Raw genomic sequence first — 14,728 nt, forward strand, 5'->3', positions numbered from 1 at the left:
CAGAACCTTACACACCATCTTGACAACAAACAAAAAAAATGGAGACATACTCCACAGGGAAGGTTTGTAACCACGATGACATACAGTGCCTTCGGAAGGTATTCAGACCCCTATAGACTTTTTCTACATTTTGTTAGGTTACAACCTTATTCTAAAATGGATTCAATATAAAAATGTCCTCAGCAATCTACACACAATACCTCATAATAACAAAGCAGAAAAACAGGTTTTTACAAATGTTTGCTAATTTAATCAAAATAAATAACAAGTATTCAGACCCTTTGCTATGAGACTCGAAATTGAGCTCAGGTCCATCTTGTTTCCATTGATCATCCTTGACGTTTCTACTACTTGATTGGAGTTCACCTGTGGTAAATTCAATTGATTGGACATGATTTGGAAAGGCACACACCTGTCTATTTATAGGCCCCACAGTTGACAGTGCATGTCAGAGCAAAAACCAAGCCATGAGGTTGAAGGAATTGTCCGTAGAGATCAGAGACAGGATTGTGTCGAGGCACAGATCTGGGGAAGGGTACCAAAACATTTCTGCAGCATTGAAGGTCCCCAAGAACACAGTGGCCTCGATCATTCTTAAATGGAAGAAGTTTGGAACCACCAAGACTCTTCCTAGAGCAGGCGACCGGCCAAACCACATTTCCAGGTCGCAATTGTAAATGAGAACTTGTTCTCAACTTGCCTACCTGGTTATATAAAGGTGAAATAAATAAATAAAATACATTTAAAAAACTGAACAATCGGGGGAGAAGGGCTTTGGCCAGGGAGGTGACCAAGAACTCTGACAGAGCTCTACAGTTCCTCTGTGGAGATGGGAGAACCTCTCAGAAGGACAACAATCTCTGCAGCACTCCACCAGTCAGGCCTTTATGGTAGAGTGGCCAGATCGAAGCTACTCCTCAGTAAAAGGCGCATGACAGCGCGCTTGGAGTTTGCCAAAAGGCACCTAAAGTCTCTCAGACCATGAGAGAAACAAGATTCTCTGGTCTGATTAAACCAAGATGGAACTCTTTGGCCTGAATGCCAAGTGTCACATTTGAGGAAACCTGGCACCATCATTACAGTGAAGCATTCTGGTGGCAGCATCATGCTGTGAGGATGTTTTTCAGCGGCAGAGACTGGGAAACTAGTCAGGATCGAGGCAAAGATGAATGGAGGGAGGAAAGTACAGAGCGGTCCTTGATGAAAACCGTCTCCAGAGTCCTCAGGACCTCAGACTGAGGGTGAAGGTTCACCTTCCAACCGGACAATGACCGTAAGCACACAGCCAAGACAACGCAGGAGTGGCTTCAGGATAAATCTCAATGTCCTTGAGTGGCCCAGTCAGAGCCCGTTCTTGAACCCGATCGAACATCTCTGAAGAGGCCTGAAATCAGCTGAGTAGCCACGCTCCTCATCCAACCTGACAGCGCTTGAGAGGATTTGCCGAGAAGAATGGGAGAAACTCCCCAAATACAGGTGTGCCAAGCTTCTAACGTGATACCCAAGAAGACTCGAGGATGTAATCGCTGGTGAAGGTGCTTCAATCAAGTGCTGAGTAAAGGGTCTGAATACTTATTTCAGTTTACATTTTTATAAATTCGAAACATATCTAAAAACCTGTTTTGGTTTTGTCATTATGGGGTATTGTGTGTAGATTGAGGGGGGGGGGGAATGAATAATCAATATTTGAATAAGGCTGTAACCTAAGAAAGTGGGAAAAGTCAAGGGGTCTGAATACTTTCAGTCTTAAAAAAAAGCCTATGGGATTCAGGCAATTGTTTTCCATTTATTCAGAATTTCATGAACCATATGTTTCCCCAAAAATCGTACAAATATCATTGTATGTCAAAACTGCACGCAGACACCTCAGTGTCTGTGTCCCATAGACCTAAGATTCTTTACTTGTGCATTCATATTCCATGTCTTCCATTCTGGTTTGTGTCTGACAATCTGTTCTGTTCTGTGGTTCTTTTCCAGAAGTCAGATTCTGAACCCCAGTCGTTACTGAAAGGAGGAGAAGCCAGTACATTGTGGTTACAGGTTACTGTGAATGACGACATGAACCATTATATGCTCACCACATGCTTGCTGCGCTACCTACACCCATATTACCAATGTTGTTGTTATTACACATTTTTATTTACAATGTTGTAATTTATTGTAAAAACAAAATGCAATGTTTAGCTATTACTCAGGACAATAATAAATCCCATTGGCTATTTAGCCATTCTATATCCAGATATTTAAATATTTCTACTGTTACATTGGTCAGCGTTAGAATGCATTCTCAGTGTGGTGCTTCGGTTAGTTTTGAGACTACTAACCCTTAGCCTACTATTCAATTGATTTACTTTAAATTGAAGGAATGTATTTATTCCCTTTAAATTCAGGTTGTATGCTGATTCTGTATTTTTCTACTTGAACCAAATAGTAAAATAATCATATTTGGAGGACAAGGTGTTTGTTTTAATTAACTTCATTGAAAGTCAAAAGGCAGATTTTTGTAACATTTGATTCCTTTCAGTCGCTACAATATGATACAGCAGCAGGTAGCAATGTTGGAACTAACATAAGTTGCGTGTAACCAATCTTTATTTTGAAATCTCACCTTTATTTTGAAAAACGATCCACTAAGTAGAAGACATTTTTTGTTTCCGGAACAAAAATAAACAAAAAAGAGAACCTGCGAGAAGCTAGCCACAATAGTGGAATTTATGGGTTGTCTTCAAAATAAAAGCTCCCATTTGACTGACTTCAAACGGATACAAGTGGATTCCTTGGGTGCGTATGTAAATGCACTCTGGCTATCTACTCTGATTTCAGAGCACTCTCGTTCGAGTATGCCAGAGCACAAAATAACTGAGTTTACTAACACGCAACACTAGTTGAATATGACGGGTGTCAGTAAAGGTTGACAAAAAACGTTATTCAATTGTTGCTAGCAGCACTGTTAGTCACTAATGCTCTAGATAACATGAAAACAGCCCAACTAGCTCTGCTCGGGTTAGTGAAATTGTTAGAGTGAGGTGGTTTCTCATTTGTGTCTGGAAGTAGCTAGCAAACTAGCCAACTTTAGCCAGTTTGCTTCTGTGCTTGACTGCAGTTGTGAGGTCAGAAACCTCGGATCAACCCTACTCCTCGGCCAGAAAGAAACACTGAATTTACAAACGAACGATCTGACAACACTGAATTTGAAAACGTCTCAAAGCGCACTTTGACACAATGGAGGTAATTTACGAATGCACCCATTATTTTGACGAGATAATGCTAAACAAGTTATTATTGAGAGTCACATCTCTTTTATAAGAGAGCCCTGTATACATTATAATAAAACAGGTGTATGAAACTAATTCAGTGCACAATAAAATAAACATTTAATAATAGGTTGGAATGTTATATAAATTCAACAAAAGATCATTGTTATTTTGATAAGAACAAAAAACAGTTAATCCCATTGTGGATGTATTAGACTAGAATTGCATTGGGGGCATACTTATATGCACTGTACAGCCTTACCTATTCATCTTGGGTCCATGAAATGGGTTATCAGCCTACTCAGTGACACCAGCAGATTACAATTCTGACGAGTTTACACATATATTAGTGTTGTAGCGCATATTGTGGGACTGAAATGAGCCACATGAAGCTCTAAGTAGGCTAATACCCCATTGCAATATGAACAGTACCTGTCAAGTTTGGACACACCTACTCAGTCAAGGGTTCTTTCTTTTTTACTCTTCTCTGAGTTGTAGAATAATAGTGAAGACATACTATGAAATAACACATATGGAGTCATGTATGAACCAAAAAAGTGTTAAACAAATCAGAAATATATTTTAGATTCTTCAAAGTAACCATCCTTTGCCTTGACAGCTTCACAAGGTAGTCACCTGGAATGCCTTTCAACTAACAGGTTTGCCTTGTTAAAAGTCCATTTGTGGAATTTCTTTCCTTCTTAATGCATTTGATCCAATCAGTGGTGTTGTGACAAGGTATGGGTGGTATACAGAAGAGAGCCCTATTTGGTAAAGACCAAGTCCATATTATGGCAAGAACAGCTCAAATAAGCAAAGAGAAATGATAGTCCATCATTACTTTAAGACATGAAGGTCAGTCAATACGGAAAATTTCAAGAATTTTTAAAGTTTCTTCAAGTGTGGTCGTAAAACCATCAAACGCTATGATGAAACTGGCTCTCATGAGGACCGCCACAGGAAAGGAAGACCCAGATTTACCTCTGCTGCAGAGGATAAGTTCATTAGAGTTAACTGCACCTCAGATTGCAGCCCAAATAAATGCTTCACAGAGTTCAAGTAACAGACACATCTCAACATCAACTGTTCAGAGGGGACTGCATGAATCAGGCCTTCATGGTCGAATTGCTGCAAAGAAACCACTACTAAAGGACACCAATAAGAAGAAGAGACTTGCTTGGGCCAAGAAACACGAGCAATGGACATTAGACCGGTGGAAATATGTCCTTTGCTCTAAGGAATCCAAATGGGAGATTGTGTTGGTGAACGGATGATCTCCACATGTGTGGTTCCCACCGTGGGTCTGGTGACAGTCAGTGATTTTATTTAGAATTCAAGGCACACTTAACCAGCATGGCTACCACAGCATTCTGCAGTGGTACGCCATCCCATCTAGTTTGTGTTTAGTGGGACTATCATTTTTTTAACAGGACAAACAGGACACACCTCCAGGCTATGTAAGGGGTATTTGACCAAGGAGAGTGATGAAGTGCTGCATCAGATGACCTGGCCTCCACAATCACCCATCCTCAACCCAATTGAGATGGTTGGGGATGAGTTGGACCGCAGAGTGAAGGAAAAGCATCCAACAAGTGCTCAGCATATGTGGGAACTCCTTCAAGACTGTTGGAAATGTCTTATGAAGCTGGTTGAGAGAATGCCAAGAGTGTGCAAAGCTGTCAAGGCAAAGGGTGGCTACTTGAAAGAATCTCAAATATAAAACATGTTTAGATTTAACACTTTTTGGGTTATTACATGATTCCATGTGTTATTTCATATATTTATTGTCTAAACTATTATTCTACCATGTAGAAAAGAGTCAAAATAAAGAAAAACCCTTGAATGGGTAGGTGTCCAAACGTATGAGTATGCCCCTAATGCAATTCTAAAGTATAATACATCCACAGTGCGATTTAAAGAGTCACTTTTTAATTTTTTTTTATATCAAATTAACTAGCTATTTCATCTTAAGCATTATCTAGTCCAAATATGTCATAATTACAATATTTGTATCCATTTGAATTACTTCCAATGGCGGACATTTATTTTGAAGGCGAACAGCAAATTCCACTGTTGTGGAAAATCCTTATTGTGTCTAGTTCCACAGATAAAAATATATTTACGTTTGAAGCATACCGTGTGAACTTTGAGGACGTTGATTGAACACTGCAATGCAAATTACTATAACATAAGTGTTTAAATTAGACATAGTGCCAAGAACATGACCGATACCGTCGTCTTTCATGCTCAGCTAGCCTCCATCATTGAGGTTTTGGCGAATGCAGCCGTTGCCGAAATCTGCAAACTTGTAGATGACGGACATGCTGCCTTACGTTTGGAAATTTCCCATAGTCAGAAAGAAATCGATAACCTGCGGAGGAAGCTGCTTTTGACAAAATACCAGAGTTCTCAACAGGGCACAGAGAAATTCGGAGCCCTGCGACGCACAGTTCACTGGCGCGACACCAATCGTGTTGCCCGAGCAAGAGGGAGCTTAGTAGGAAAGTCATCAGACAGACTTAGATATTGTAGTTTTTTAAAACCATATTTCAACACTTTAAAAATAATGGTCATGTAGAATATATTGGATATTGTAGTTAAAAAACAAACATATTTCAACACTTTCAAAATAATGGATCATGTAGAATATGTAACGTTTATAAGGGTTTGTGTTTTCTGGTGCAGTGGAGAATTGTTTTGCCGACAGTGAAAGGGGCAACTTAACGCAGGATGTCACCAACTGGAGAGACTCAGGACGCACAGCAACAGACCAGGATGGGAGCATGCAGGTCAGTTGTCATAGACATGGTCAAATATATGATTTGTTTTCTCATATTTCAAATGGTTTTGGGGATATGTTTCTAATAAAATGTTTCTGATGAATACAAAACAGATGGCAGATATGCGAGAGGCACCTCTTATCAAAATGGAGAACCTTGACACCAGTAGAACGGAAGGTATTTTTGTGCAACTTATCAAATCTATGCAGTTTATACTTTATGTTAAGTAAAGACTTAAGTGTGTATTGCAGTATTGTATTACCTTCTTAGTCATAACCCATAACTATTAAATAAGGCAAAGAAGAATCAGTCTCCACTACAGGAAGCTGATGCTGTGCTTTACATTGACCCATTTCAGATATTGTCCAACTGGTCAGTGAGAACAGTGAGAAGATTGTGCCAGAACCAGGTTCTTCATCCTCTACTGAACCCACAGACCATCTGGACCAGCAGGGCAACAGACACAGAGCTCCAGACACCTCACTCAATATAGAACCTGAAAACCAGATGTTCCAGCATCCAGCGTCACAATACAACAGAACAAGACAGGACCATCAGGTTGCTGAGGGTGTGACCTGGGAAACTGACCATCAACCCATAGAATACAGCCTGTCCCAATGGACAGAGAACCAAGAGACTGACAACCCAACTGTGAATGCTCCTCATAATTTAGGGCCAGACTCCAAGAGGCTGTCTGGACATCCAGAGAGGAGAGGGGCGCCAGGTAACTCAGGGCTCAGCATGTCTGCTTCAGGCTCTCTGGACTGGCTGCCTGATGTGGTGATGGTGGACTCAGTTCCCATTAAAGTGGAGGCAGATATGAGTTCAGAATGGAGCATAACTGGCCAAGAGGTGACATCTGGAGAGGTTTGTTCAGAAAGCAGGCAGCTTGTGGACAACAGAGGAAGAGGGAGAATGGAGTCTGGACAGACAAAGTCTCCCCATGACACTGAAAACACAGAGCAAGGGACAACTGTAGGATCAATGTCCAAGATGTCAGATTTCAACAGACTGTCCTCCCCAAACAGCTTTTCATCCCCAAGTGTTACTCTCCTCCAGGTTCCCCAAAGAGGGAAGCCAGCCCCCTTCCTGAATTTCAACATAAGCACCACTTCTTCATCGAAAGGCATAGAAAAGCAGCCACAACAGCTGACGTCTCACTCGCCCAAGAGTCAGCTCCGGTGCAGCCTCTGCGGAAAGCCCTTCCCCCAGCCGGCGCACCTGCGGAGGCACATGCGGGTCCATACAGGGGAGAAACCATACGGCTGCAGCCACTGCACCAAGCGCTTCTCCCACAGCCACCAGCTGAAGATGCATGAGAGAGTCCACACGGGAGAGAAACCATTTCATTGCATCTACTGTGGGAAGTGCTTCACCCAGTCTGGCCACATGAAGAAGCACCTCCTCGTCCACACTGGTGGAAGGCCACAGGACGTTGTGCTGCCCTGAGTGTTCCAGGGTGAAGTTCCGACTAGATACAGATCTAGGATCAGCTTCCTCTCTCCCAATCCTAACCTTTACCACTTATGGAAAAAAAATGCTAAACTTACCCAACATCAGCATCTAGGGGCAACTTCACACTTCTCCACCCGGCGTAATGATATGCAGTGCCAGGAGTTTTTCCTCACCACGTGACAAGACCAAGGAAAAGCTCCTGGGCCTAGTTGTAAGGGGAATGGCTCCACACTACTGGGGTTTTCATATGAACACTGGGTCCATGTGTTTTTAACAGTTTGGATGTTTTCCACATTGAACACTACCCTCGGTGTGTAGTGGTAGTGTTTTCAGGTCAGCTGGCTTGATGCTTGGTCCAGAGTGGATTGATAATGTATAAGTTATTACAGGTGAAGATTTTAAACATCCTCATGAATTTGTATTGGTGCAGTGGTGAACCAAAGAACAGCATTTAATAATTCAGGAAGCTCTGGACAGGTGTCTGCGTGAGCAAAGCCTGTTGGTGGTCGAGAACGCATTGCTCGGCTCTTCTCTTACCTGAACGCAGGAAAGAGGAGGAAGGTTCAGGGAAGAGGAGGAAGGTTCAGGGAAGAGGAGGAAGGTTCAGGGAAGAGGAGGAAGGTTCAGGGAAGAGCGCAACGGTGACCTCTTTTCTGGACATCGACATGGCAGAAGAGCAAAGCGACAGTTTCACGGACACCAACACAGTCCTGGCACTGTAAATGGACATGGTGACCTAGCTGGTGCAAGTAGAGAGAGTGCTGACTGGAATGGTATGCTGTCAGTGGTTGGGTTTATAGAACTATCTTCATACCCCTTTACCTTCTTCATCATATTCAGCCTCGGAAACCATATGCTGCTTTTAGAGTCCCAGAATTGGAATGAATTGAATTTGAACCCATTCAATCAGAGTTCTCTCTGGTTTATTCCTTTCCATTCTGACTGTTTTGAGCAGGCTAGACAGGTTAGGATGTGCATCATCACTGTAGACCTGGAGTCTTCAATCTTTCCTTGCCCAGGGATCCCCGCCCAGGCAAACCGGCCAACCAGGGATCCCCGCCCAGGCAAACCGACCAACCAGGGATCCTCATCATATGTTAGCAAAACATTTTTCACATGTCTTATCATCAGGAGAATGGCAGGGAGAAGTTATCAACATTTTAAAATAAATATAATTTTAAAAGAATTTTGACCTTGCCACATTATAATTGGAAGAGGAACTCTAACATAGCCTATAAGCTAGAACGGTAACTCCAAACACATTTTCACTAAGAGCTGCTGTTTAGCTGGTTAAACAAAGGTTAGCCGTGTGTTGGCAAAAATGAAGTCAAGAAAGCTTACCAGCAGCACTTGCCTCACTGGTGGCCTATTGACTGGGGGGGTGTTGACTGGTGGACTATTGACTGGGAGATGACTGACTGGGGGGCTATTGACTGGTGGACTATTGACTGGGAGATGACTGACTGGGGGCTATTGACTGGTGACTGGGGACTATGACTGAGATGGCTGGGGGCAATTGACTGGGAGATCACTGACTGGGGGCTATTGACTGGGATTGATGACTGACTGGGGGCTATTGATTGGGGACTATTGACTGGTGGACTATTGACTGGGAGATGACTGACTGGGGGGGACTATTGACTGGGGACTATTGACTGGGAGATGACTGACTGGGGGGGGGCTATTGACTGGGGACTATTGACTGGGGACTATTGACTGGGAGATGACTGACTGGGGGCTATTGACTGGGGGCTATTGACTGGGAGATGACTGACTGGGGGCTATTGGGGCTATTGACTGGTGGACTATTGACTGGGAGATGACTGACTATTGACTGGGGGGACTATTGACTGGGACTATTGACTGGTGGACTATTGACTGGGGACTGGGAGATGACTGACTGGTGGACTATTGATTGACTGGGGACTATTGACTGGGAGATGACTGACTGGGGGCTATTGACTGGGGGCTATTGACTGGGAGATCTATTGACTGATGACTGGGGGCTATTGACTGGATGAGATGACTGACTGGGGGCTATTGACTGGGACTATTGGACTATTGACTGGACTGGACTATTGACTGGGAGATGACTGACTGGGGAGCTATTGACTGGACTATTGGGGGCTATTGACTGGGAGATGACTGACTGGGGGGCTATTGACTGGGGACTATTGACTGGGGACTATTGACTGACTATTGGAGATGACTATTGACTGGGGGGACTGGGGACTATTGACTGGGAGATGACTGACTGACTGACTGGGGGCTATTGACTGGTGGACTATTGACTGGGACTGGATGACTGACTGGGGAGACTGACTATTGACTGGGGACTATTGACTGGACTATTGACTGGGGACTATTGACTGGGGACTATTGACTGGTGGACTATTGACTGGTGGACTATTGACTGGGGGCTATTGACTGGGAGATGACTGACTGGGGGCTATTGACTGGTGGACTATTGACTGGGAGATGACTGACTGGGGGCTATTGACTGGTGGACTATTGACTGGGAGATGACTGACTGGGGGGCTATTGACTGGTGGGCTATTGACTGGGAGATGACTGACTGGGGGGGGGACTGGGAGATTGACTGGGGACTTGACTGGGGACTATTGACTGGGGACTATTGACTGGGGGACTGACTGGACTATTGACTGGGGGCTATTGACTGGGAGATGACTGACTGGGGACTATTGACTGGGGACTATTGACTGGGGGAGATGACTATTGACTGGGGGCTATTGACTGACTGGGGACTATTGACTGGGGATGACTGACTGACTGGGGGGCTATTGACTGGGGACTATTGACTGGTGGACTATTGACTGGGAGATGACTGACTGGGGGGACTATTGACTGGGAGATGGACTGGGGGCTATTGACTGGACTATTGACTGGATGGACTATTGACTGGTGGACTATTGACTGGACTATTGACTGGACTATTGACTGGTGGACTATTGACTGACTATTGTGGACTATTGACTGGGAGATGACTGACTGGGGGGGACTATTGACTGGTGGACTATTGACTGGGAATTGGGGGACTATTGACTGGGAGATGACTGACTGGGGGGACTATTGACTGGTGGACTATTGACTGGGAGATGACTGACTGGGGGGGGGACTATTGACTGGGGATGACTGACTGGGGGCTATTGACTGGGGACTATTGACTGGGAGATGACTGACTGGGGGACTATTGACTGGGAGATGACTGACTGGGGGCTATTGACTGGGGGCTATTGACTGGTGGACTATTGACTGGGAGATGACTGACTGGGGGACTATTGACTGGGGGAGATGACTGACTGGGGGACTATTGACTGGGGAGATGACTGACTGGGGGCTATTGACTGGGGGCTATTGACTGGTGGACTATTGACTGGGGGAGATGACTGACTGGGGGGCTATTGACTGGTGGACTATTGACTGGGAGATGACTGACTGGGGGACTATTGACTGGGAGATGACTGACTGGGGGCTATTCTGGGGGACTGGGGGACTATTGACTGGGAGATGACTGACTGGGGGGCTATTGACTGGGGGACTATTGATGGGGGACTATTGGCTGGGGACTGTTGACTGGGGGACTATTGACTGGGGGACTATTCTTAACGCCCCCTCCTCCCTATTCTTAATTGACTGGTGCTTTCTTAACGCCTGTGTCAGATACTCCAGTGAGTGTAATTAGCTCCAGTGAGTGTAATTTGCTCAATATTAGGTATAAATAAAGTTGACATCATTAGACATTCTCTTTTCTACTGTAAGTATATATTTTGTTGCTAGCGATATTTATAAAAACATTTTAAATATATATTTGTTAATACCCCTAGGTGGTGTGGCCCCCCGGTTGAATAGCTCTGCTCTAGAAACCAAGCTACTCACTCACCTCTTCTTTAATCCCAGAATCCCCAGAGGTACTGTGGTCTAGGGAAACCTCATCTTCTGGAGGTATTAACAGTACCTGTAGATTTATCTCACCTAGAACATCACCTTCCTACACTTTCATAATATCAGATTTGAAACCACTCACTGGTTGTTTTTGATTCTCCATACAGATTAACATTCATATAATAGACTAATACAGTTGGGGCAAAATGTATTGTGTTTACACCGAGTGTACAAAACATTAAGAACGACTGGCTAATATTGAGTTGCGCACCCCACTTGTCATTAGAACAGCCTCAATTGGTCGGGGCATGGACTCTTCAATAGGGATGGTGGTCCATTTTTGCCTCCAATGCTTCCCACAGTTGTGTCAAGTTGGCTGAATGTCCTTTGGGTGGTGGACTATTCTTGATACACACAGGAAACTCAAAAAGAAAGGAGGACCAAGGCACTCTTCATATATTTGATTAAAATGCCTTTATTAGTATGGCATGTTCAATAGAAACAAAGTTTTTAAAATCTGACGCGTTTCGGCTGCATGGCCTTCGTCAGGGAGTACAAAGAAAAGGAATACAATGTCCTCTTTTGAACAGCTTTTCAATTAGCCCTAATTGGAAGAGGGAGTGGTTACACAGGAAACTGTTGAGCATGAAAATCCCAGCATCATTCCAGGTCTTGACACAAACCGGTGTGCCTGGCACCTACTACCATACCCCGTTCAAAGGCACTTAAATATTGTGTCTTGCCCATTCACCCTCTGAATGGCACACATACCCAATCCATGTCTCAATTGTCTCAAGGCTAAAAAATCATTCTTTAACCTGTCTCCTGATTGAAGTGGATTTAATAAGTGACATTAATAAGGGATCATAGCTTTCATCTGGATTCACCTGGTCAGTCTATGTCATGGAAAGAGTAGGTGTTCATAATGTAATGTGTTGTACATGCAGTGTGGGTGTGTTTATCTGTGTGTGTACATGTGTACTAACGTGTGGAGAATCAGAGCAGGTGGTCGGTCCAGTTCAAGTGTTCAGCAGTCTGATGGCTTGTGGACAGAAACTATCTCTTGAGCTTGTTGGTATCAGACCTCGTGCTCCGATACCGTCTGCCCAACGGTAAGGAAGTGAACAGCTTGTGACTGGGGTGTGTGGTCCTTGATGATGCTGCAGGCCTTCCTCGGGCACAGTTTCCAGTAGATGTCTTTGATGGGTGGAAGCTCGGTCCCAGTGTTGTACTGGGCCTTCTTCACCACTCGCTGGAGGGCCTTGCGGTCATGGACGGAGACATTCCCGTACCAGGCAGTGATGCAACTGGTCAGGATGCTTTCGATTGTGCAGCGGTAGTATTTGTAGTGGCATGACGAATTTCTTCAGCCGCCTTGACAATAGTGGTGGTGGTGTTGGTCCATGACAAGTTCTCAGTGATGTGGACGCAGAAGAACTTAAAACTGTTGACTCTCTCTTCTGCAATCCCATTGATGTGGATTGGGGTATGTTTCCTCCTCTGCTTCCTGAAGTCAACAGTCAACTTTTTTTGCTGACGTTGAAGGAGAGGTTGTTGTGATAACACAACAATGCCAGTTCACTTACCTCCTTCCTATAGGCTGACTCGTCGTTGTTAGTTATCAGGTCTACAACTGTGGTGTCGTCAGCAAACTTGATGACTGCGTTAGTGTCGTGGCTGAACAGGGAGTACAGCAGAGGGCTGAGGACACACCCCTGGGGGGCCCCTGTGTTAAGTGTCAGTGAGGAGGTGTTGTTGCCAATCCTCACACCTTGTGGTCTGCCCGTCAGGAAGTCCAGGATCCAGTTTCAGAGGGTGGCGTCCAGACCAAGGGCTCTGAGCTTAGTGCCAAGCTTAGAGAGAACAATAGTGTTTAATGCTAAACTGTTGTCAATAAACAGCATTCTCACATAGGTGTTCCTCTTGTCCAGATGTGTTAGGGCTGTGTGAAAAGCGATGGAAATGGCATCTTCCACAGATCTGTTGGAGCGGTAGGCAAATTGGAGTGGGTGCCGTGTGCCTGTGATTCAGCTCATACCGAGACTAGAACTCAGGACCTCTGCCTCGCTAACACACTAGACTGCCCTCCTGAAGGGTTACAGCTTATGCGCTATTGAAAAAGTCCTATTGCGCAAGGACGACACTTCGGTCTGCTGAATAAGTTTCACAGATCCTCATCTGCTACTTTCACCACCTTAACTGGCTCCACAGCGCCCCCAGTGGTTGAACCATCACAACTGTAGAGTCCCGTGGCACCGTTGTAAAGGATGTCACGCTGCTTGTTTAGCGAGTACAGCTTCCCCCGATTCAGCTCATAGGGAGACTCAACCTCAGGACTCGAACCCACGTGACCGCCCTCCTGAAGCATTCCAACCACCGTGCTATTAAAAAAGGCCTTTAATTGCGCAAGTGTTGTTAGTTTCACGTGTATGTTTGTGTTCGACGTGTTAGTTATTGTTAGACGTCCGTTTCAATTCTCCGGCAAGGGTAGTCATTAAAAGGTCAACGTGACAATGGGTTAAGACTGTGTTAGCCTGTGAGCTAAAGCCTAGGCATTGGTCCTGTGACTTGGATGAGTCTTCAAGGAGGAGGTCAAATGAGGGTGAAGTCTAACAGGTCGTTTGATGACCACGCTTTTGTGATAAGTGACTTGTCACAAAAGCGGAGCCCTGGGTTAAACTTAACACATCTTCAGCCAGGTTGCTCATCACATGCATGGATCACCGAACCACGTCTGTTGCATTCTCATTAAATGGGTTGCACAGATCATTCTGTTTCTGTTTGCCACAGAAAGTGGTCTTGTGCAGGAGGCCTGATTTGAAACCCAATCAGTTATATTGGTGCCGTGATCTCTGAGTAGGAGGTCAAAGGGGGGTGAAATTTAACCGAGGTGGTTCGATGAACCACTCTCTTTTGATGAGTAACCTTGCTGGAGACTTGAAGACTTGTGTTAGCTTCCTGTACTAATCCCTATGGGCTTTAGTTAAGTGGGCTAACACAGTCTTGTGATATGCAGGAGACCTGGTTCTAACCCAGTCAGTCATAAGAGCAAGATTAAATAGGGAGTGGCAAGGCTGTGCTTAGAAGGGCTGTGACGGGGCAATGTTTACTTATGGGAGACACTTTTTTGTGTCACTCCCTTCTAACACAGCATGTGATCGTCTTTGAGGGGAACCGAAGATATGTCCATATTTCAGGAATGGGGTCATAATAGTTTATTGCCAAAATGGTTCAAACGGTAGAACCAAATTCATAGGAATTCTTCCATTATTTGACAGACTGCTCGTACGACTGTTGCCGGTAAAGTTTCCATAACGGAATCTACACGCGCATGAA

The 14,728-nt window shown here is 44.5% G+C and overlaps 1 protein-coding gene and 1 long non-coding RNA gene across 3 annotated transcripts; both read left to right on the plus strand.

Annotated features, from left to right (window-relative positions):
* On the plus strand, positions 1–2,453 carry LOC121845517. Its single transcript, XR_006082616.1, has 2 exons — positions 1–62; positions 1,978–2,453. It is a non-coding gene; the product is annotated as an uncharacterized LOC121845517 (long non-coding RNA).
* Positions 2,454–3,145: 692 nt separating this feature from the next.
* On the plus strand, positions 3,146–8,675 carry LOC121845515 (zinc finger protein 37-like). 2 transcript variants are annotated; one of them, XM_042317057.1, is made up of 4 exons: positions 3,146–3,228; positions 5,940–6,043; positions 6,148–6,211; positions 6,393–8,675. In XM_042317057.1, exons 2-4 carry the CDS (start codon positions 6,038–6,040, stop codon positions 7,481–7,483), a joined length of 1,161 nt encoding a protein of 386 aa, XP_042172991.1. In that variant the 5' UTR covers positions 3,146–3,228; positions 5,940–6,037; the 3' UTR covers positions 7,484–8,675. The 2 variants fall into 2 exon arrangements, with proteins under 2 accessions (XP_042172991.1, XP_042172990.1); XM_042317056.1 differs by lacking the exon at positions 3,146–3,228 and adding an exon at positions 5,346–5,755.
* Positions 8,676–14,728: the final 6,053 nt, after the last annotated feature.

The sequence above is a fragment of the Oncorhynchus tshawytscha genome, unplaced genomic scaffold (genome assembly GCF_018296145.1).
Source record: "Oncorhynchus tshawytscha isolate Ot180627B unplaced genomic scaffold, Otsh_v2.0 Un_contig_210_pilon_pilon, whole genome shotgun sequence".
NCBI classification, from domain to species: Eukaryota; Metazoa; Chordata; class Actinopteri; order Salmoniformes; family Salmonidae; genus Oncorhynchus; species Oncorhynchus tshawytscha.

Bases quoted from the DNA above. Each gene is read 5' to 3' on its own strand.
- LOC121845515 (XM_042317056.1), top strand. From the start codon at position 5,476: ATGACCGATACCGTCGTCTTTCATGCTCAGCTAGCCTCCATCATTGAG. The intron at 5,756-5,939 runs GAAAGTCATCAG...TTTCTGGTGCAG, and splicing joins AGCAAGAGGGAGCTTAGTAG to TGGAGAATTGTTTTGCCGAC. The intron at 6,212-6,392 runs GTATTTTTGTGC...GACCCATTTCAG, and splicing joins TGACACCAGTAGAACGGAAG to ATATTGTCCAACTGGTCAGT.